Genomic DNA, 21,215 nt, shown 5'->3' with positions numbered 1-21,215 from the left:
GGTCCCAGAAAAGATAAACAAATGATCAACCTTGTCACGTCCCTCTGACTTGCTTGGAGGAACCAAATCATGGGAAATGTTACAATCTTTGCTAGATCCACCATACACAAGACTGGAGTGGGTTGGTTTAACAACAGACATATATTTGCTCACACAGCTGAACGGCGGAAACCCAAGATCAAGGATCTGTTAGGGCTGGTCTCTTTCCTTGACTAGAAAATGACATCATCCTTCTGCAGTTAGGGCTGGTCTCTCTCCTTGGGCTAGAAAATGACATCATCCTTCTGCATCTTCTCAAAGTCTTTTCTCTGGGTTCAGTTTTCCCTGGGTCCTAGGTTCCTCTTCTTAGAAAGACTACCATATTGGATAAGAGCCCAACTGCATAACTTTAGTTTCTACTGTATGTCCTCTTTAAAGGCCCTGTCTACTAAAGACCTTCATGTTCTGGAGTTCTTTAAATATCCACAGGGAATCACTATATAAATTTTGGAGTGAATAACTTAGTCAAGAACACCAGAATTAGAAGCATAATCAAGACTGGAATGTAAATGTCTTAAGACCTCAGAATGTTGGTTTTGCCAATCATCCATATATAGCCTGCTCCAGGTTAAACACTCTCACAGAGAATATGATGTATTCAGATTGAACCACACTGTGTGATCATCTCAGTACATCAACATCACTTGCCAGGTAAGGAATCTGAGTCCTAATTGCCTTGCTCAGAATCACAGGACTGCTGGATGGATCACCTGTCCCATGCAGATTTCCTCTCCTTTCCCCTAACTGCCAATCTTCAGCTCTTCCTTGTTCTCCTAATGTACATGTCAGCATTGCTTTCTAGACTGGGTAGAAAGTCTATGAGCCAGGGAAACAGCTTGGTAGAAGCTGAGTGGCCAGTGACAACTCCACACTCTTCTTTAGAAGGGACTGGAGGTACCAGCTGGCTTTAATGAGTCCCTTCTATCCACCTTTCCCACTTGCTCAGACTTCTGGCATCTACTACAAATTTGTGAACAGATTTGTGTACTGTTACACACACATACACACACACACACATGCACGCACGCACAAACACACTCATCACATGCACATCAGGCTTCAGATGCATGCTCACATCTGAAAACCTATCTGAAAGGAACTCTATAAAACACTCTGTTCATTATATGCTCGTGTGTTTTCTTAGACTACAGATTTTTTTTTTTTTTCTTGCTATCCCTGAGAATGAATATCCATTCAGGCAAGTGACAGGAAGAGAAGGAACTACGTCACAAACATCAAGGCTTTGTTACAGAGCCTAGAACAGGTAGCACCTCCATCCACAGGCTTAGATATGGGACCATTGGAGGTCCCTGGTTAAGCCATCTGTGTGCAAATGAAGCAAGTGGCCATTAATACCAGGCACTCTCCCTACAAAGCAGACTATGAAAGAGAACCACTGAGATAAAGCTTTGCTGTCAGCACAAATGTGACATTCTCTGTCATTTCCCATTCTTGTCTTTAGTTACTGGTAAGGAGAAAGATCATTAGTTAAAGGTAATTGTTGTCTTTTTTTTTCTATACCTGTTTGCATCTGTGTGGACACTAGCTATTCATCTTTGAACAAAAATTAGCTCTGGGCCTGTCTTCAGGATGCTCATGAGAGAATGAAGAGAAAAATATCCAAGAGATATTTCTGCAAATGAGTAGTCTCAGACTATACCGAAAACACAAAGAAGGAAGAGCTTAGAGAAATGGTTCTCAACCTGTGAGATGAGATGGGGGGGGGGGGGTGTTAAACAATCCTTTCACAAGGGGTGCATATCAGATATCCTACACAGCAGATATTTACATTACAATTCATAACTGTAGCAAAATTACAGTTATGAAGAAAAGCGAAATTATTTTACCGTTGGAGTCAGAACATCATAAGAAACTGTAATGAGGATGACAGTATTAGGAAGGTTGAGGACCACTGAATAGTAAGTAAATGATGTCTTAATAGTCCCCCTTTAAAAAAAAAAAAAGTCAGTGCCTGGTAACACAAACCTGTGGTCTTGGGAAGCTTACGCTGGAGGATCTCAAGTTCAAGATCGTCCTGGACAACTTAATGAGAACCTGTCTCAAAATTAAAAATAAAAAGAAGGCTCTGTTGTAAAGCACTTGCCCAGCCCTAGGTCCATCCAGTCCCTACTATCAATCCTGAAAACCTAGATAAATAAATAGAAGGAGGGAGACCGAGGGGGGGACAGACCAGGGATGGCGATGGCTGGCGAGGCGAGGCGCTAAACGATTTGTTTCCCCCTCACTTCCTCTAGAATACCTGGAACCCTTCAGACCTCTCTACTTTCCTAAAGAAAGCTTATATTTAAAAATTCAGGATGTACATGTAGGCAGTAATTTTTATTGACCATTGTTTGAAGGAGTATGTTGTCCCTTTGGGAAAGAAGACATCACCCTAAGAATCCTAAGAGCAGAATTCCAGGGGCCGAGGCTCTGGACTGTTAAGCCCCCCTCCCTTCCTCTGCGGTCTTGTTTTCCTAAGCTATAGTTAGGAATGCGTAGGGAGGGGCAACGTGGTTGTGGGCAAGGATCTCGGGCAGCTCCAGTCACCGGTCCCAGCCTGGCCTTTCACCTTCTAGCTCTTGGGTCTGCTCTTATTAAGGAGCAAAATGTTTCAATATGTGGCGCTTTGGGGGAGGGACGGGAGAGAAAATCGGGATATTGTTGAAAAGGAAATAATGAATAACGCCCTCCAGTCTTGAGCAGAGCCCCCCCCCCCCCCACGCGGGCAGATCTGGGCAGATAAAGTATGCTTTCTCCTGAAATGCAATTCTGTCCCATGCCTTTTGGTTAGAAATTTCCAGAGCCGGGTAGGGAAAACAGGGAGTGCAGAAGAATGATACTAAACTAGATTTGTAAAGGTTCCAGAATCAAAGCATCCAGGAATCTCATCTCTGGCACTCCTGAAGGAAGAGAAGAACCCGGCACTCCAGGCAAACAAAAGTGCGTGCGCCTGCTGCTATTTTTACAAATTGCTGTCCCTCTGTCTCCGCTCTCTGTTGCCCCGGGCTTTTGCCCAGACACCTAAATAAAAATCTAAGACTCATTACTCTGGTCCCCAAGAGCTATCCAGGCAGGCCAGGTGAGCAGTCCTGGAGACCCTTGAAGGGGAGAATAAAGATGTGAAATCTGCCCACCCCGTTATACAGAGGCAACTGGACAGTATTGCCAGGCAGCCTTGTGGAATGGCCTATTGGGGGCAGGGGAAGGCATCTGATCAGACCAGGGTCTCTGAAACCTGAGCCCCATTCAAGGCCCTTCCACAAGGAGAAAGAAAACAGAAGTTGAGGCCAAAACAACTTGTTAGTGAGTGTTTTTCTGATGCCTGAGCTCCTGAAAAAAAAAAAAAATCAAAACTCAACATAGAGGTATCTCTGTGATGGCTGTATTTTACCCAGGTCTGAAAAAGAAGGTAGTCAGAAAGTGTATTCCTGGGGGGATCAGATAAGGGGCAAGTAGGAAAACAGGAGCCTGAATGGGAATGAGTGTATACTACTAGAACGCCAAGCCTGGAGAGCCATATTTACACAGCAATACATTCAAACTTTCCCAGAAGAGTTCGGCCTGGGCTGGTTAGTCTTGTGTGTCTGTGTGTGATGCCCTGTGGTTTCTAAGTATTCCTAGAGATTTCCTGGTAACATCGGGATGTTTCTGCAAAGGCAGCTGGGGGCAGATGGGTGGCTGTCTTTTTTAGAACAATTCTGTCAGACAGTTGTTGAAATGTTGATAAGAAACTGGAAATCAAATTACAAGAGGGGAAAGCCAGAGGAGGAAGAAGTAGGGGGATGCACAGAGCTGGCCAAGGCAGACTAGGAAAGCTGCTGAGAAATTCTGGTGGTTCCAGCAGAGGTTCCCTGTGTGCCTGAGCTGAGGCTACATCTGAGCTTTGAGTATAAAGAAGGGTAAGTTTTAACTGCAGGAGGCCACTAGGTTTAATTCCCCATTGTCAAAGTCCCCAGAGCTGGGTCATAGAATACCACTGCATCCAGGGCCAAGACATCCTGGCTTAGTTGGTAAGGGTGTCACTTAAGGTAAGTGTCCCCCTGGCATCTACTGGCTCCTGCCCTTCTGAGGATCCCTCCCTGCTTCCCTCCATCTCCCCTTTCATCCCTCTCTTGACTGTGCTGGTGCCCTGGTTATAATCATAAAATGTGGGGATCTCTTCCTCCTGTTCATTGTTTTTCTGTTTTTTTTTTTTTTTTTTTTTCTTCTCCCTCCCTGCACTGGTTTTCAGAGAAAATGAGGCCAGTGAAGAAAGAGCGTTGAGGTCTGAATCAGCAAGGGAAACACGTGCGCCAGAGAACAAGTACCTAGTCACTGAAGTAGTGACTGCCTATGTTGTGGCTTCAGGAGTCAAAAAAGCTGGAATGTGTTAGTAGAGAGAAAAGTACTTTATCAGAAACACATTGGCTGCTGGAGAAGCTGCGGGATTGCCTTGTTAAAGGTGGTTTCAGAGAAGGGAGGAAAGGAGGGGAAAGGAGGCGGCTCCCCAGTCTTAAAGCAGAGGACAGACCTGCACAGGCAGAGAGAGAGGCACCTGATGCCCTAGGTGGCATTGCATCTCCAGCCCATGTATTCTGACCTAATAAACCACCTTCTCTGTCCCTGAAAAATGAGCGCCCTGCGTTCATCATCCTGTAGACCTGTTTTCTTTCAAGAGAGGGAGATGTTAGTTCCTCTGAAAGGGGCCAGAATCTGAGCCTTCCTCCCTAAGGTATCCAGACCCTAGAAGGAAAGAGTACCTGTCACCAGTCTGACTTAGTGGTAGATTAGTGGGAGAGCCAAGAAGATCTCTGCCCCCCCAGGAGCTATGGTTACTCTCTTATGATCTGTTCCATGGTGATGATAAGATTGAAAAGGACAGCTCTCCCCTTCCAAGGATGCTCTCTAGGCTCTAACAAGGATGCACTCTTCAAAACCCCACCCTCTCGGGGCCCTTGTGAAGCCTTCAGTGTCTGATTTGTACTAAGAGAAAGGACTGGTTCAGTCCTCACGGTCTCCTGACCTGAAGGTCTATAAGCAGAAGCAAAGAGTCGCCAGAGGCTTCTCTAAGGACCAGAGAGTTAGGAGCCCTCCACTTCCACCTCCTACTGCCTTCTCTACTTGGATCTTGTACTCATCTTTACTTCATTTTTGAGTTACTTATATTTTTCCTACTTAGGTTGCTTCTGGAGCCTTAAGGATCCTTCCTCCTTAGCGCGAGATGTTTCAGAGAGTCCCTGACACGTCATCTGATGTCAAGGTAAGACTAGACACCATCTTTAAACAGGCAGTGATCTTCACATAACTCTCTCCCACCTCTACTCCAGACCTTTGATCTGCTCGTCCTTTATCCAGAGGGGAATAAAAAGAGTGGAGTCTTGGCTTTTCTGTCAATGGGGTGGCACTTCAGGGAGATGGGGTGTATATTGCATGTACAGTGTGCATGAGTGTGTGTCCATGTGCGTGTTTATTTGCAAGTACATGGGCTTAATTATTTCTTTTACTGGATGGACCTGCTCAGCCCTCAGACCCACCTAAAGGGCTCATCCCTCAAAAGCTCAGATTGCTGTATTTGACAACTCATCTAAGGGGTTGTTTTCCCCTTTCCACAACCGTTCCCAAGAATGTAAACAAACCCAGACTGGGACATCTGGGTTACACGTTTAGTGAAAATTCCATGGACGGGGTGGAGAGTGTACGCGGAATGGCCTTGCCCAGAGTAGAAACTGGGCCTCACTCTGTACAGCCAAGAACAGGGTGGAGGAGAAAAGACTCACTGGAGGTTGCAAAGGTGTCTCCTGTAGAATTGGGCTCCTTCCTTCATCCTGAAGTCCTGCCCCAAGTGCCCTGCCCACACACCCAGACCCAGCATCCTCCTGCTTTCAGAAAAAGAGAAAGCAGGACATGGACCCACCTGGCAGAACATCTTCAATATAGGTTTTTTAGGTCCAAGGAGAGACCACTAATTATTTGTCTAACACCTCAGAAACTTGTTGGCAGTGGAAAGCATCTTCTCTCTTCCTGCCTGCTGTCTGAAGCAGTGGTGTTCTTTTCAGAAGGAGACCAGGAGGATTACTCCAGGAGGAGTGACTAAACAAGGTGGGAGGGGCGGAGGAGAAACCGGAGTAAAACGTGTCAATAATTAGCTCTTGCAGAGATGGATGGATGGCTCCCAAGAGGTGCCAGCATAAAACTATGAGATCAGACAGGGATAGGCAGGGCCCTGGGCTCCAGTATTATGGAGGTATAGCTCCTACCCCTACCTCTACCAGCAATAAAGCCAAGCCAAGGGGCTCGGCCAGCTTTATATGCAGTGTTCTAAATGGCCTTCATCCTGGGCTGCAACCTCTTTCCAGCTCACACACCAGGTCCCAGAATCTCAAGGATAATAACTCTCCAAAGGGCAAGGGGAAAACCCAGGGATTTGACCCGGGGTTAAGGGTCATGGAGAAAGCAAACTGGTCCAGGACAGAGTAGCAAACCAGCCTGGGGTGGGCAAAGAGGCCCTGTGAGATCTGTGAGCTGCTTGCTGCAGGAGCTCTTTTCAAGGGGGGGGGGGGAATGGATTTTTCAGCAGCCACAAAGTTTGTATTGTTGCACAAAGGAGTTCATTGATGTTGGTGAAAGTTGTGCGTGGCAGGACAATCTTCGGTCTGTTCTGCAGGCTTCCTTCACCAACCATTTGCCAGAGGGGCACAAACCGCCAAGCCCTTGCTGTTCTCTGTCTGACCAGCTCAGGGTTGTTGACAAACAAGGGGAGCCCAGGTGACCTGGCCCCAGGAACCAGGAGCTGAGCCCAGCCCTAAGGAACAAGGGGACCTCTCTACCCAGTATTCTGGATGCTGCTTACTACAAACTGAGAGCTCAGACCCGGTCTCACAGGAGAGCACTTTTTCAGGGTGGTGATTGAAGAAATTAGAGAAAAAGACAGAGGAGATGACTCTTCAAGATGCTGGTATGCAGTCCTAGATGCCTAGCTAGGGTTGTATTGACAGCTGCCTTCCCTTTGCCAGGCCCTGTTCTAAGCATTGCATCGTGTTTGTACAGTACTAGTAATAATGACAGTCTGTTTTGCACTGAGAGATTAAAATGTGACAGAGTTTGTAAGGGAACAAGTTCAAGATACAGACACTAAGGAGAGTATACTGACTGCCGAAGAAGCTCTAACATTCATGTTCACCATAGCCCTTCGAGATGTGTCCTAGTCTGTGGCCATTGTATAGAGAGGGACACTGACTCAGAGAGGTTAAGAATCCAGGGGAATCCATGGGTCCAGCCTAAACTTTTCACTCATGGAATCTGAGTTAGGAGGTAGATAGAGAAGACCAGAAGACCCAGTGCAGTAATGTGGCCCAATAATAGCATAGTACTGGAAGAATGTGAAACTCTTATTCCATCAAATGGGGCATTTCCTTGAGATCGGATACATATACACATACACCTGCACAAGCCCGACAGGGTTCTCCTCTTTCTGCTCTCCACTCCACCAGCCTGAGGATTCTGCCCACACTGCTTATGGGGGAGACATCCTCCTCCTTTGACTCAGACAAAGGGAGGCTGCTGGGACCTGGACCTGCACAGGGATATTGCCCCTAAGTTTCTGGCATGTAGGTCCTGAAGCTGCGCTTCAAGGATAGTGGTCCGTATTTGGAGAGGATATTGTATGAGGCTACTGGGAGGTCGGGTTGGCTGAGATTCCACCCGCGACCTCCATAGTCCCCATCACGGCGCCGCCACTGGATGAGGGTCGAGACACCCGGCTGGTCTCCACCTCCTGTCAGCCTGCTCTCTCTGGTCAGCCCCCGACTCCCTTGGGGTTTTCTCGACGACGCCGAGTGGTCTGGGGGTTCGGCTTCCAATTGTCTGGGGCTCGGTCTCCGAGACCCTCCTGGCCTGGCCCCCCGCGCGGCTCTGCAGACGCTGCGGCCTCCCACGTAGCGTTTTGAACAGGGTCGGTGCTAAGGCAAGAACTAGCGTGGGGAGCGGGCAGGGCAAACAGAGGCTCTAAATCTTCCTTCAATCTGTGAGTGGATGATGTCTGAGAAACAAATTCAAAGCAGGCGCTCCTGCAGAGCCTTCCTGCAGAAATATTCCCCAGCATTCAAGCGCATCCAGGGGCGGCTCAAGCTGCCTTGTTTGGCTAAGGTCAGACGAGACTCGAGTTCTCCAATAAAAATAAATCTCAAATTAATTATGGCCTCGAGCGAGAGGCCAGACACTTGAAGCTGCAGTTGTGCAGTCTGGAGTTTTGGCGTTCGCCTGCCAACCCCTTCCCCCCACCCCTCCTCCACCTCTTCCCCTCCCGCTTTGCCAGCTAGATACCCTCTGAATCTGTGGGAGAAGAGAACGCAAGGGGAAGGAAGGCTCTGAGAGACACTTTGCCAGACCTGGCATCTTTAGGAACTTCTAAGGACCCAGATGTCATCGGGTCCGAGGCACCCCAGGGATCGGGCTCCGATTGTCCGGTCCTCCCACTCTCGTCCCAGGCTAGGACCAAAGGAGCCCGGGAAGCTTGCGTCTGGAAAGTCTTGACCCGGTCAAAAGGGCTGACATTGAGCGAGCCAAGACACGTTTTGTCGGCCGTTTCCCTCCCTGGGGAAACAGGACTTCCGCATCTTTAAAATTGTCAAGTGTATATAAAGCAAGTCGTCCCATCAGTGCTTTAATGAAAACTCTGCAAATTCAAATGTTTCCTAACTGTTCACCTACGTGTATGCGTCTTTATACAACTTAGAAATGTGAGCCAGGATGCTTTGTTACAGGAATAGTTTTCTTTTTTTTTTCCAGTTTGTGCCTTAAAAAAAAAAAAAATTAGCCTGGCTTCTTTGGCTGTAAGCTTACCCTGACTTGAAAATCAAGAATGGGCTGGTGGAACAGCAGCGAAGGTACTGGTACCAACTCCTAGCCCCCAGCCCTGCCCAGTCTGGGAAAGAGTGAAGCCCACAGTCCTTAGAGCGCCAGGAAAGAGGGCGTGCACCACTGTGTGGGCAGGGGCTGCCATTCCGGAGCTGGACTGGTAGACAGGGAAGAGAAGAGCCTGAGAGAGCCAGAAAGGGGGTAGGAAAGGGAAGGGGAGTGAGAAGCGAGAGAAGGGGAGGGACCTGCCCTCTCCCAGCGCAAGACAGTTTTCATTTGCAGCAGGCCTCACCGCAGGCTCTCTATCAATTTGTCTCAATGCAAACATTCAAAATATTCTCTTTGGCTGCTCATGAAAACAATGTGAGCTGCCAGGATCAAACCATCTTTCCAGATGTCTGGTGGTAACCACATTAAACAGGGCAGACTTGTTTACTGTTGTGTTTGGTTAGGGCTCCCCCCCCCCCCCTTCAGGATTTAAAAGAGAGCCAGGAGGATCGAGTGGAGCACCATACCCAGAGTTACATAAGCGGGCAAACTCGCCCACCAGAGCAACAGCACCGGATGGAAGGAATCTGACATTCTATCCCAGATCTGTTCAAAACTGGGGACAGTGTCTTCTTCTGTGTGGAAGACCCTGGGAATGGAGAGCAGGTTCCAACGGAGGGTTGGTGGTAGAAATCACAATAGACTGCAATGATACCTAAGCCTGTCATGCCCTGGGGGTGCCTAGGCCAGCGCCCCCACCCCCCAAAATTGTGAAATTGCTTCCGTGTCAGTTTTGCAGGCAGAGACAAAAATAAATAAATAAATAAATAAATACTCCCTAGCTGAGAGGGAGTCTTTATTTTTATCTGGATTTTTGTTGAACAACAGCCGGTGAGAGGGTAAGGAATTGGGCTCAATGAAATTAGGGGTTATTCCAATCATTGAACTATTCCAGTGAATGTTATTCAGCAATGAAGATGACTGTCATTTGACAGATCAACAGAAGTTGTAAAGGAAAACCTTGTGTTTGTCTGCTACTTGGTGCTTTGGTGGTGTGTTGGGGGTGGGGGAGCAGTTAGTGATTACATGAGGATTGGTTATTTGTGGACTTTGTAACTGTCCAGTGCCTGGAAGGGGACCCTCTGCATGGAGAAGTAAACACTCCTTTTCGGAGCAGAAAGAGGCACAGTATAGCTTGGGTGCACCCTCCTGAAAGCTACGTTGTCGTTTCAATGTCTGTAGAGTCTGGGCTGAAAAGGAAACAATTTGGGGTTTGAAAGGATGTAATTCATTCTTCCTTTCCCTTTAACCTCTTTCCTCTCTGGAAAGCATGTGGAAAGCTGAAGGGAAGAGCAAAGAGGGCGGGCAGCCCGGCCGCAGGCAGGAAAGGGTTAAGCCTGATTTCTTTTAATTGAACTCCAGAACTGGTGGCCCCAGGCAAAGGGGGGGACTGACCCCGCTAGCGGTAACCAGATGTGGCGGTCCCAGGGGAGCCCCGGAGCAGACCCCTGGATTGAGAAGCAGACAGGAGGAGGGGGAGTGGGGCCCGGCCCCCACCCCACCCCCCACAGTAAACCGAGTCTCAATTGCTGGCAGGCTGCACCGCCACTCCAGGTCTGGTCACGTTCAGACCCGTGTCTGTATTCGAACCCCAAATTGGAGCTGAATTGATGAGACTAATTTGGATGGGGGAGGGGGGGGAGGGAGGGAGGCGAGCGAGCGCAAATGCTCCTGAAGAAATAAAGAATTAATAAGTCACCTTTTTGCCGCCGTTGGACACCCTTTTGATTTTTTTCTTTCCAAATTATTCGGATCTGCTCTGGATTTTTCCCCTCTTTTCCCGGGAGGACTTTTAAATAAAAGTGAGAAAGTTCACAGCGTGGTCTGAAGAGCGTGGAAAAGGTAACCTGTTTTCGAAGTCTGGGAGATGGGCGTCAGGCCGCGAGCGCCGAGCGCCGGTACCCCAGAGTAGCCTTAATTAGAGTGCTCCCGGGTCCAGCAGGGGAGGTGGGGGAAAGAACGGAGCCGCCGGGGTAAAGAGGGCCACGCCATTGGGTGGGGATGACAGTCCCTAGCTTGGACCCTTAGACCGTCCGTTCTCATCCAAGGTGGGGTCTCTGCTGAGCCGCTTGCCATGCTCCCGGGTCTTGCTGAGTAGTGTAAAGGGCAAGCTGGCCCTGATGTCAGTTCCTTGGGGGCTGCGATGGTATTGAAGGACTTGGGCGGTCAGGTCCAGATAGGTTTTAACCCAAGAAACCTAGGTTGCGGCTGGTCTACTTCCTTAGCGGGCTGGCGGAGCTCAGAGTCGAGGCGCGCCAAAGCGTGAGCATCTACCTTTCTGCTAACAATGCCTGAGGGATGGAGTCACACCCTTGACAGGTCAGGTCCGCGGGGCCCAGAATTTGCGTTGAGTCGCTCTGGAGACCAGCGCTTGGATGCAAAAAGTCCCTTCGAGTTTTTCTTTCTTTCTTTCTTTCTTTCTTTCTTTCTTTCTTTCTTTCTTTCTTTCTTTCCTTCCTTCCTTCCTTCCTTCCTTCCTTCCTTCCTTCCTTCTTTCCTTTTTAAAAATAGTATGTTTGCCTTGATCTGCGTCCGAATCTCCTCTGGCGGTCAGCGTCGCCAGGTTGTCCCCAGTCCTAGTAAAAACTCTCCCGCCTTCTTCCTCCCATCCCCAAAAAAGTTTGACTCCGGCTGGAAAAAGCATTAATGAATGTATCTGTGGGAAGAAACGGAAAGTGAATGAGTCAGGAGGGCCACCTTCGGCCAAAGGCCCAAGGGAAAGGAAAGAGGCCAGAGGCTTTTGGCTTTGGATTTGGGGGGAAGGTGATGGGGGAGTTACAGACTTCAGGAATCAGGGAGCGGATACTGGGCGTGGACCCCGTCATTGTTCCTGGCCAGCTCTTATCTCCCAGGAGCAAGTATCCTGTGTGCGCAGTGCATGAATGTATCTGGGCATCTCGCGTATATTTATATAGCGAGTGATGCGAAAAGCAGGGCGAGGAGAGGAAGAGGGGGTGTGGGGGAGGGAAGACAAGAGAGAGCAGAGAAGAGAGAGGAGAGGGCGAGACGAGAGAGAGAGAGAGAGAGAGAGAGAGAGAGAGAGAGAGAGATAGGACTTCCTCCCCGATCGCAAAGTGAAGTCACTTCCCAAAATTAGCTGAAAAAAAGTTTCATCCGGTTAACTGTCTCTTTTTCGATCCGCTACAACAACAAACGTGCACAGGGGAGCGAGGGCAGGGCGCTCGCAGGGGGCACTCAGAGAGGGCCCAGGGCGCCAAAGAGGCCGCGCCGGGCTAATCTGAAGGGGCTACGAGGTCAGGCTGTAACCGGGTCAATGTGTGGAATATTGGGGGGCTCGGCTGCAGACTTGGCCAAATGGACGGGACTATTAAGGTAAGCGGCGGGGCAGTGGGCGCGGGGCGAGGGCCGACCGGGGCGGCGGGAGGGCTGGGCGCCGGGGTCCCGGAAGACGTGGCCACTCTCCCTTCCTTCCGCGCCCCGGCTTCGCGCGGTCTCCTCCGGGTGGCGAGTCCCCCATTCCGAGGAGGCCCGCCAGCCTTCCCGCCCAGGGCGAGCTACCCCTCACTCCTTGTGCCACAGTGGAATCCCGCAGGCTCCCGCTGCGCCGCCTGCCCGAGGGGCTGTGAGACTGGGCAGCTGAAACCTGGGGACCCAGGGCGCGGACTAGAGTCTAAGGCGGGGAGATCGCCGGGTCGGTCCCACCCGGCACCCAGACGACCTGGCCCGGGCGCCAGGCACTAGTCTGGCGGCCAGCTTCCTCACGCCAAAGGCCGAGATCAGCGCGGGCAGGAGCAGCGTTCGCCGCAGGCTGGGGGTCCCCTGATCCCTAGGGCGAGTTGGAGGATTCTTTACGGGAGGGGAGGGGTGTAAGGGGGGGTGTCTGAAGATCCGGCTGAGCCGGCGGGTCCAGATGGAAGCCCCTGTTTACATGTCAGCCCGACCGGTTTCTCTTCCCCCCTTCTCACTGCCGCTGCCCGGTGATTTGCCGATGCCGGCTGCGCCGAGCTAACGGGCCCGCCTCGCTGTTCCTAAGGGCTAGGAATCTCCTGGCTCTCGGGCTCCTCTGTGCCTCAGATCCCGCACACTTGTGCGTGCGCCAACTTCAAAGCAAGGGATCCAGGAGCTGTCCTCTCAGTAAGAATTAAACTTCACCGCCGTCCGCCTGCGGTGGCTGGTTCTGAGCCCAGGGCCTGGGGCTTGCCGATTCCACCCCCAACCCCTATCCGCGCCAGCCCAGCTTGAGTCTAGGTTGCAAAGTGCAGCCCAGCAGACCCGTGAGTCTGGGTTCCCTGTCACGCTTCAGAAAGGCTGAATGCTCCCTCTAAAAGAGGGAAGTAGGGCCAGGAACAGAAAGGAGGGACACCCCCTAACGTGACTAGCCTAGGAGGACTTTAGGAGAATGAATGAGAGCAGACATTAGCTTCAAGGCTGCACGTCAGGCAGGAATTGCTCTGGAAAAACTATCAGGCTGGTAAGGTGGGGACTGGCAGAGCCGCCATTCTCCAGAACCCAGAGAAATCCACTTCCTACTCATGGGTTGAATAAGAGGAGGTTAAAGTGTTGGCTTTAGAGAATTTAACAGATTTTTATCTTCTGGGTGGGGTCTGAGTGTTTTTATTTTTTCTTTCTCTCTGTCTTTCTCTGTCTTTCTCTCTCTCTCTCTCTCTCTCTCTCTCTCTCTCTCTCTCCTCTCTCTCTCCCTCCCTCCCTCCCGCCCTCCTTCTTTCTTCCTCCCTCCCTCTCAGAAACATGCTGACTTAGGTAAAAGGCACCAACTGAAGGAACTTAAAGACAGAGATGAGATAACCGATTGTAATGGAGTTTTTAACACAATCACATAGCCGCAGGTTTATCAAACTTGACTTGAGAGGGTTCCTGAGAGGTGTGCTCTAGCGACTTGACAGTGGAGGTCACTGGGCGCTGCTTCTCTGCTTCCTGCTGGTGTGTTCATGCAAGTGCCTACCCCCCCAGGTTCAATAACCAGATGGTCCTTCTAAAATCTTTACACCCCCATTCAGGTCACTTTCTACTCACCCTCCAAAATCTCCCCTCTGATCACCCAGCAGGGTGGTAATGTGGCTCCAGAGGCTTAATGTGGACACCCTGAGAAGAAGTGAAGCAATATCTGTGCAGTGTTCAGACCTCTAAGCACAGGCCCTGAGCCCTGGAGGAAGCTGTGGTCTGTGTACCCAGGATGTGTTAACCCCACACACTGCACATTGGGATGGGCATAACAGCATCAAGAGCAACCTTAGACCAGGAGGTTGCCACTTCATACTGAAGATGGCAGTCAGGGCTCTTTCTTTTAGGATGAATAATGGGAGTTCATGAGCCCCACCCCCCCCACCCTCCAAGCTTCCTAAGGAACACCTTGTTTCACACCTGGGAGACTTAACTCCAAGGCTATCTATAGATCAATTACTTTTCAAACTCTCTGCTGAACACCAAAGGTTCTGGAAGATTGAATCTTTAGTGTATCCTTTAGCCTTTTAGCTATGTAGAAGCCACAGGTTCCTGTTTACATGTGATTTTCTGATTTGGGGGACCCTAACCCCCCACTTATATGATTGTTCAATTGGTGTAGATACTGAAAGACTGAATTGGAAGAAAGGCCAACCAACTTCTTATCTTACTATATAAATCTACAACTATAAAACATCTTTGACCTTCATAATCTTCATTAAAATCCCATGGGGCTACTTTACACTGGTGTTTCCAGTTGCTGGTGTACTAAACCACCATCCTGTCCTACTTGGACAAAGGTCAGAGGACACTATAAATCAAAGGTAATCTGTAGACACAGACTTAAGAGTATTTAGCTGGCCAGTTGGAACAGCCTGGAGCAATCAGCATTGAGAGGGTTCTGTGATGTGATTTTATGTACCTGCATGCATCTTCCTCAATCACAAAATCTGAAAATACCCGTGGGTCTTGGTGCCCATGATGGTTCAGGATGCCAGGGAAGTCTGGGTTTCTTTACAGTAGCCCCCTGTTTTGTTTGGCATTCACAGAACCCTTTGGGGTTGTAAATGTACAATCAAGCTGCCCTTTCAAATCATGGTCTCTGCTTTTCCAAGAATGTCTGATGGGAGAACATGTATGGAAAGCCTCGGTTTGTTTGCTCTTCTTTAGCTATAGACAAGTTAACTTGCCATATTAGACAACACCCTACCCCACCCCTGCTCCCCACAGTGATATTATCAGTGTTGAGAAGCACGTGATACTGCTTGCTGCTTGAAGAAATGACCTGGTTTCAAGCTGCATCTTAATTCTAGGCAGGTTTCCTTTGATCAGATTGATGCCATCTGTGGAACTGCGAATGTAAGGTGCACCATCAAAGATCGGGAATCAACCAGAGAAGAGTTAGACATGTGCATGAACCTAGGAAACACAGAAAGAGAGGGAGGCCTGGGAGAAAACTATTTACTTACTGTGTGGGTCATGGCAAGGCTCTTGGCTCCTGGGTCTCAGTTTTCTCATCGGTAAAGTAGGTCTAAAGCAGTTTCTTTAGATAAGTCGACGTGAGGGTGAGATAAGATCTGGTGCTTTAGCTGGGTGCACCTTCGTTGAACTTCATCTTGCCTTAGTACTTACAGAGATTTGTTGCTCACAGTAATAGAACGTAGGTCTGAGTTTAGCACTATGCGAATTCCATGACTTTGATATGTGTCTGTGGTGTGCATCTCGTGTTCTAAGGCTCCGTTTTGTGTATGTAGGATAAGTCGACCATTGAAAGCCGTCTAGTGATGGATGCACATAGAGACTAATGTGATTGGTGCTCACACATGATGGTGCTGTAGGAAGAAGACTTCTAATGTAGCTTGTAAGAACCTGAGTAGAGCTAGCACATCTAAACAAACACTAAAAGATGGTGTAGGAGAGAGGGAAACACCTCTGTGGACCAGAGAAGAGCCATATGCCAGATAGAGGGTAGGCTGCTGCTCTCAGGGCAGAAATTGGGAAGGAGCTCTAAGAAAAAACCAGTCAAGAGAGAAGAATAGGGGTAGCCTTGGCTTCTGTCCCCTCAGGAGGGCATGTCACCTAAATTCACAAGGATACCAGGCAGACTAGATGGTCACTTTGTCTGTCCCCATGACTACCTGATAGTTCTCTGAAGCGACTTCCAAGTGAACTTAAAAGCCTTCTCCTCATACTATTCAAATTCATACGTGTACAGTTTTAAAGCTGTAGAGACTATTTATTAGCCGGATGCTCTCATTTTGCCTATGGGAAACCCAAGGTCCAACATGCTGAATACAAAGTTCATGATCACAGAAGGAAAAAAAAAAGTGAGAATTCTGGGGTCGTAGGAGATACAGCAGTGTTCTTTCTAATCTAAGATGAAGATTTCACGTGTCACATCATGTCAAATTATAGAATACTGCAGAAAAAGAGCTTTAAAAGAGAAATCGTAAAATATCTGGCGCCTTAAACTAGTGATACTTCTGCAATTTAGTGACAAATATATTCCCTCTGTCTTGAATTATATCTGTACACACACACACACACACACAGAGAAAGAGAGAGACTGAGTCAAACTTGTCAGGTAGGTTTGGAGAACACAACTATTTTCCAGAATAAATCTGCTTTGACTCTATGCATCATAAACAAAGTTTCCATTATCAAAAAAAATTATCTAAAATATACCATTACTTAGATAATCAGCAGACCCTTTTACTGGTGGTGGGCAGGTGTAAAAAAAATGTGGTTTTGCCTCTTAAAATAAAACACTCTCAGATGTATTAGGACAGACGTAATAGATCTATTTCTGAACAGTGAAGCAAGAAGGTCTTTGGTAACAGCCCCATTAAATAAGATTTAAAATTTCAATGTCTTCTTTAGTTTGAGGTTGAGCAGTAAGTTGGCATTGGTTTTAAAAATTGTTTGGCTGAAACCAAACCCTTTCCCCCCTAGAATGTAACATTAGTCTAATTCTCAGCAAAAAGAATAAATAAATAAATAAATAAATAAAATCTTGGCAAAATAGTTTTGCCCTTAATAAACTTCCCTTTATTCTACCTTGAACCTCACAAAATATCCCCAAACTAAAGTCTCATTCATCCTAAAGCTTGATATATAGGCTTTCAGATTAAACCATATATATTTATTGGTTGTTCAGTGAATGTGCGTGCGTCTGTGTGTGTGTGCATAGACAGGCACATGGAGATAAACGGGATGTCCTGGGGTGTTGGTACTCACCTTCCACCTTGTTTGTGATAGGGTCTCTTTGCTGTCATCCATTGTGTGCAGGGGTCTAGCTGGCTCGGGAACTTCTGAAGAATCTCCTATTTAGACCTCCTATCTTACACCAGAAGCCCTGGGAATAGAGATCTATGTTACTTCTGTCTGGCTTCATGTAACTCTGGGCATCCAAACTCAGGCCCTTAATTTTGTGTGGCAAGCGTTTACCCACTGAGCTATCTCCCAGCATCCCTTCCCTTGTTTGGGAAAACAGCCTGTGTCTCATTGACTTCCCTCAAACTCGCTATGTACTTAAAGAGGATCACAAACAAACTTCTGAGCCTCCTTTTTCACCTCCTAGGAGCTAGGACTACAGGAATATGTTCCGTGCTTCTCTTTAATACATTTTTTTTTTTTTTTTTTTTTTTTTTTTTTGGTCATCTCAAGGTTCTGCAGGTGTTTTTCTCTGCAGAAGACTACACCCTGTTTCATTTTCTGTCGTTTTCATATCTGCCATGCTACTTAGTAATACACATCAGATTGTTTCTCCAGAGGTAACAAAGGGAATCACCATCCCCTCCCCATGCTGCTACTCCTGGGCATCTTTTAAAACGAGGCAATTGCTAGAATAACAGACTTCTTATGAACTGGAGACTGTATGTTGGCCAACCATATTAATACAGCTGTCTGACTGCTATTCAGAGCCAGACCTAGTGACCCGATTTGGATTCTCAACTAGGAGATGAGCTGTGTACTCCAGTGGGGTTTATCAAGTTTCATGACAGCCCTGTGCCAGGAAAGAACGGTCTGCATGGCACCAAGGAAGATCTAATGAAAAGTTACATGGGTAGTTTCTTAGTCCTTGTTCTCTTGGCATTCCTCCTCGCTGCAGACTTATGGGAGTTTATGTTGCCATAGGTCCATTTCACACAGAATAAATGGAAGTTCAGATTGGTGAGGCTGCTTGCCCAAGATTACAGCTAATAGGTGGCAGAGTTGGGTTTTTCAAGCCTAAGGCTTTCTGATTACAGGACGTCTACTTCTTCTGCATACACCTGCCGTGCATGCTACTTCCTGACCAAAATGAATCTGGATGTTGGCCTTGTATATGGATAGACTTATGTGTGGTAATATGGTCGAGGGCTTTGGAAAGGAAATGCATTAGGGAGGGAATGGGAAGATGAGATAGAAGTAGATTATAGAATTCCTTAAATATTGTGATAAAAATTGGGTCTTAGAAAAATATACAATCAGAAATAATCAATGTTTAAATGTATGGTAGTTTACATAGCCATACAAATCCCTTAGTGACTGTGTTCTTTCCACTGTCCTCTTGCTTCTTAGTCAATAGATATGACAGTGGCTTATTAGAAAGCCTTCTAGAAACTTCTAGTGAGCCATAAGGACTACATAGTAGAGATGAGTTTGGGAAAACAGAAAGGTCCACCGGACACTGCTTACTAAGTAGGTGACCAAGCAAGGGAGGGAAAATTCCATTTCTTCTGCTGTTATAAAAATGTGGTTACACAAGAGAAAGGCACATGCCTGCACTCTCAGCACTTAAAATGTAAAGACAGGAGTACCCCAAGCCCAAGGACCATCTGGGACACTTAGTGTCCCAAAGCCAGGCTGTGCCACAAGCCAAAACCCGATTTAAAAGAGCCAAAGGCTGTGAATTTGGTTCAGTGTTCAAGCATGTGCCTAGTCTGCACAAGACTGGATCTGATCCCCAAAACTGTGGGAAAATGTTTTAAAACATTCATTGTTCCATTTGCTCCTTCAAATATGACTTTTTGCTCAATGTTCTGAGGAATCTCACCATGAGGTATGTTTGTAATTGGGAGGTCTATCCTAGATGACAACTTCAGTTCTTTTTTAAGAATGAGTCAGCAGATGGTAAGAGACCATGCAGAAGGGAAGGTTGTTTCCCTGAGACTCAAACCAAACTTCTATGGAAATTCAGAGAAGTGTGACATTCTCTCATGTGTAGGTTGGACCAGTTGTGACCATTATTGGTGCGCATATTCCATCTGATCGAACAAAGACACAGATAATTTTGTGCCTCATCCCAATAGGATCAGAGACAGAATGTATGGTTCACTTTCAGTGCTTCAGACCAACTTTACAGTAACTTCAAAATCATTCACACCTGAAGTATTCAAGGCATTTCTTTAGGGAACAATGCACTGTCATTTACTTTAAGATCAAAAATCTCAGAGTCCAAAAGTTATCAAACTCTCAAGGAAGACACAGACTGGAGTCCTGTGGGATGATTTCCCAAAAGCAGGCCCATTTACTCAGCCAGAGCAGAGCATCCAAGGTCATGAAAGACTTATGTCACATTTCAGTGCACACATGCAAGAAGCCTGAATTACAGGTGCCAAGGGAACTTTAACCCCGCTTTTTTAGACATGTGTGGCTTTCACATATCTACTGGAACCTAACAGTCCAGAAAGATTTGTTCATTCTGAATATGTGAGTGTTCATTGATTTTATGTGGAAAGGCATCTAGTCTGAAAATAAATAATTGCACACTACCATACAACAAAAGGATAAGAAAATAGTTTGATATTGTAGATTATTCAGCTTTTAAATCATCTCTATGTTGACTGTTGGAATCCTCCTCTAAGCATATTTATGTCTTTGGAATCATTTTGTATTTAGACATTTATCCTTTAGTTCATACTCAATCATTTATTCACTCACCCAAATTGAATAGGCACAGTAATCCAGAGAGGTCCACATCTGTGAATGAGAACAAGATGTCTCCTTCCTTCCTTCCTTCCTTTCTTTCTTTCTTTCTTTCTTTCTTTCTTTCTTTCTTTCTTTCTTTCTTTCAGATTTCTAGAGAGTAGGTTTTCTACTTCCTTATTTTGAGCTCTGATGATCCATGATTCCAAAGAAGGCACTATAAATTTGGGGGGAGCATTATTTATACTTAGCCTAATGTTATGGACACATTAGGCACTATTGCTCAAGGTGACACCAGTGTAGAGTACCATGGCTCCTTTACCTTAGGTAATAGTAGTCCAGTATGTAGACAGTGTCAGAAGTCCAGAGCTTGAGCCAAGGAAGTTCCTCCTCCTTCCCCTCTTCCTCCAAGCCTTCAATATATATATATATATATATATATATATATATATATATATACACATATATATACATACATACTTGGGGACAAACAAAACAAGTGAAGTAAAAGATGGGGCTGCCTCAGTAACAGAGCAGCATGGCCAAGGTGCTGTGTTTGTCTGCTAGTACCGCCAAAAGGAACAAACACACTGAAAAGATGAATGAGAAAGCCTGGAGACTGTTTCTCATTCTATCAGGTGCAATGGCCACTTACAGATCAGTAAGAAAAAGACTACTCAATGAGAAATGAACAAAGATACTGGAAGGAGAAAAACAAACGAACAATCAACTTAAGAATCTCATGCCTACACATACATAAAGACATTCAAATGAAAAAAAAAAGTAGAATTATTACCTCTTGACCTAAGAGGACAACAAAGAATCACATTAATGTGCCATGTTAGAAAGGGTGACTGCCTTGTGCTTATCCGTATTCATTCAGTTACTAAAGACACATGAGCAAGATGCCTATTGTAGCATCTTTATAACGGCAAAGATGAAAAGTGGTTTAACTTAATCATTGTGAGGTGCTAGATAAATAGTTAGGGAATATATATATATATATATATATATATATATATATATATATAGTGCTGGGCAGTGGTGGCGCACACCTTTAATCCCAGCACTTGGGAGGCAGAGGCAGGCGGATTTCTGAGTTCGAGGCCAGCCTGGTCTTCAGAGTGAGTTCTGGGACAGCCAGAGCTACATAGAGAAACACTGTCTTGAAACAAAAACAAACTCCCCCAAAACCAATAACAACAAAAGAGGATGCCATACTAAAAGGGATAAAATAATTCCTATAGACACTAATTTAGAAAGTTTGCAATGGAATATTATCACATAAAAAAATTCAATCTTCATAGTCCATTTATGGCAGACATTTAAGCAAATGTATGTATGATTATTTATGTACAGATAATTTCTAGAAACATATGCATTAAGTGGTTAAAACTAGGTGCCTCTGAATAGGAAAAGCAGACATCTACCTTTTATATCACAAATTCAGGGAGCAT

The 21,215-nt window shown here is 46.7% G+C and overlaps 1 protein-coding gene across 1 annotated transcript in view; it reads left to right on the top strand.

Annotated features, from left to right (window-relative positions):
- The first annotated feature begins 11,858 nt into the window (after nt 1-11,858).
- Fli1 (Fli-1 proto-oncogene, ETS transcription factor) overlaps nt 11,859-21,215 on the top strand; it is a 117,520-nt gene continuing 108,163 nt past the window's right edge. Inside the window, exon 1 of the mRNA XM_076924599.1 lies at nt 11,859-12,258. Coding sequence (XP_076780714.1) covers nt 12,241-12,258 — 18 coding nt within the window. The 5' untranslated portion in view covers nt 11,859-12,240. The remainder of the gene's footprint in view (nt 12,259-21,215) is intronic.

Source organism: Arvicanthis niloticus, chromosome 26, assembly GCF_011762505.2.
Source record: "Arvicanthis niloticus isolate mArvNil1 chromosome 26, mArvNil1.pat.X, whole genome shotgun sequence".
Classification (NCBI taxonomy): domain Eukaryota; kingdom Metazoa; phylum Chordata; class Mammalia; order Rodentia; family Muridae; genus Arvicanthis; species Arvicanthis niloticus.
Note: the sequence above shows the minus strand (reverse complement) of the source record. Positions and strands in the feature narration are given on the sequence as shown.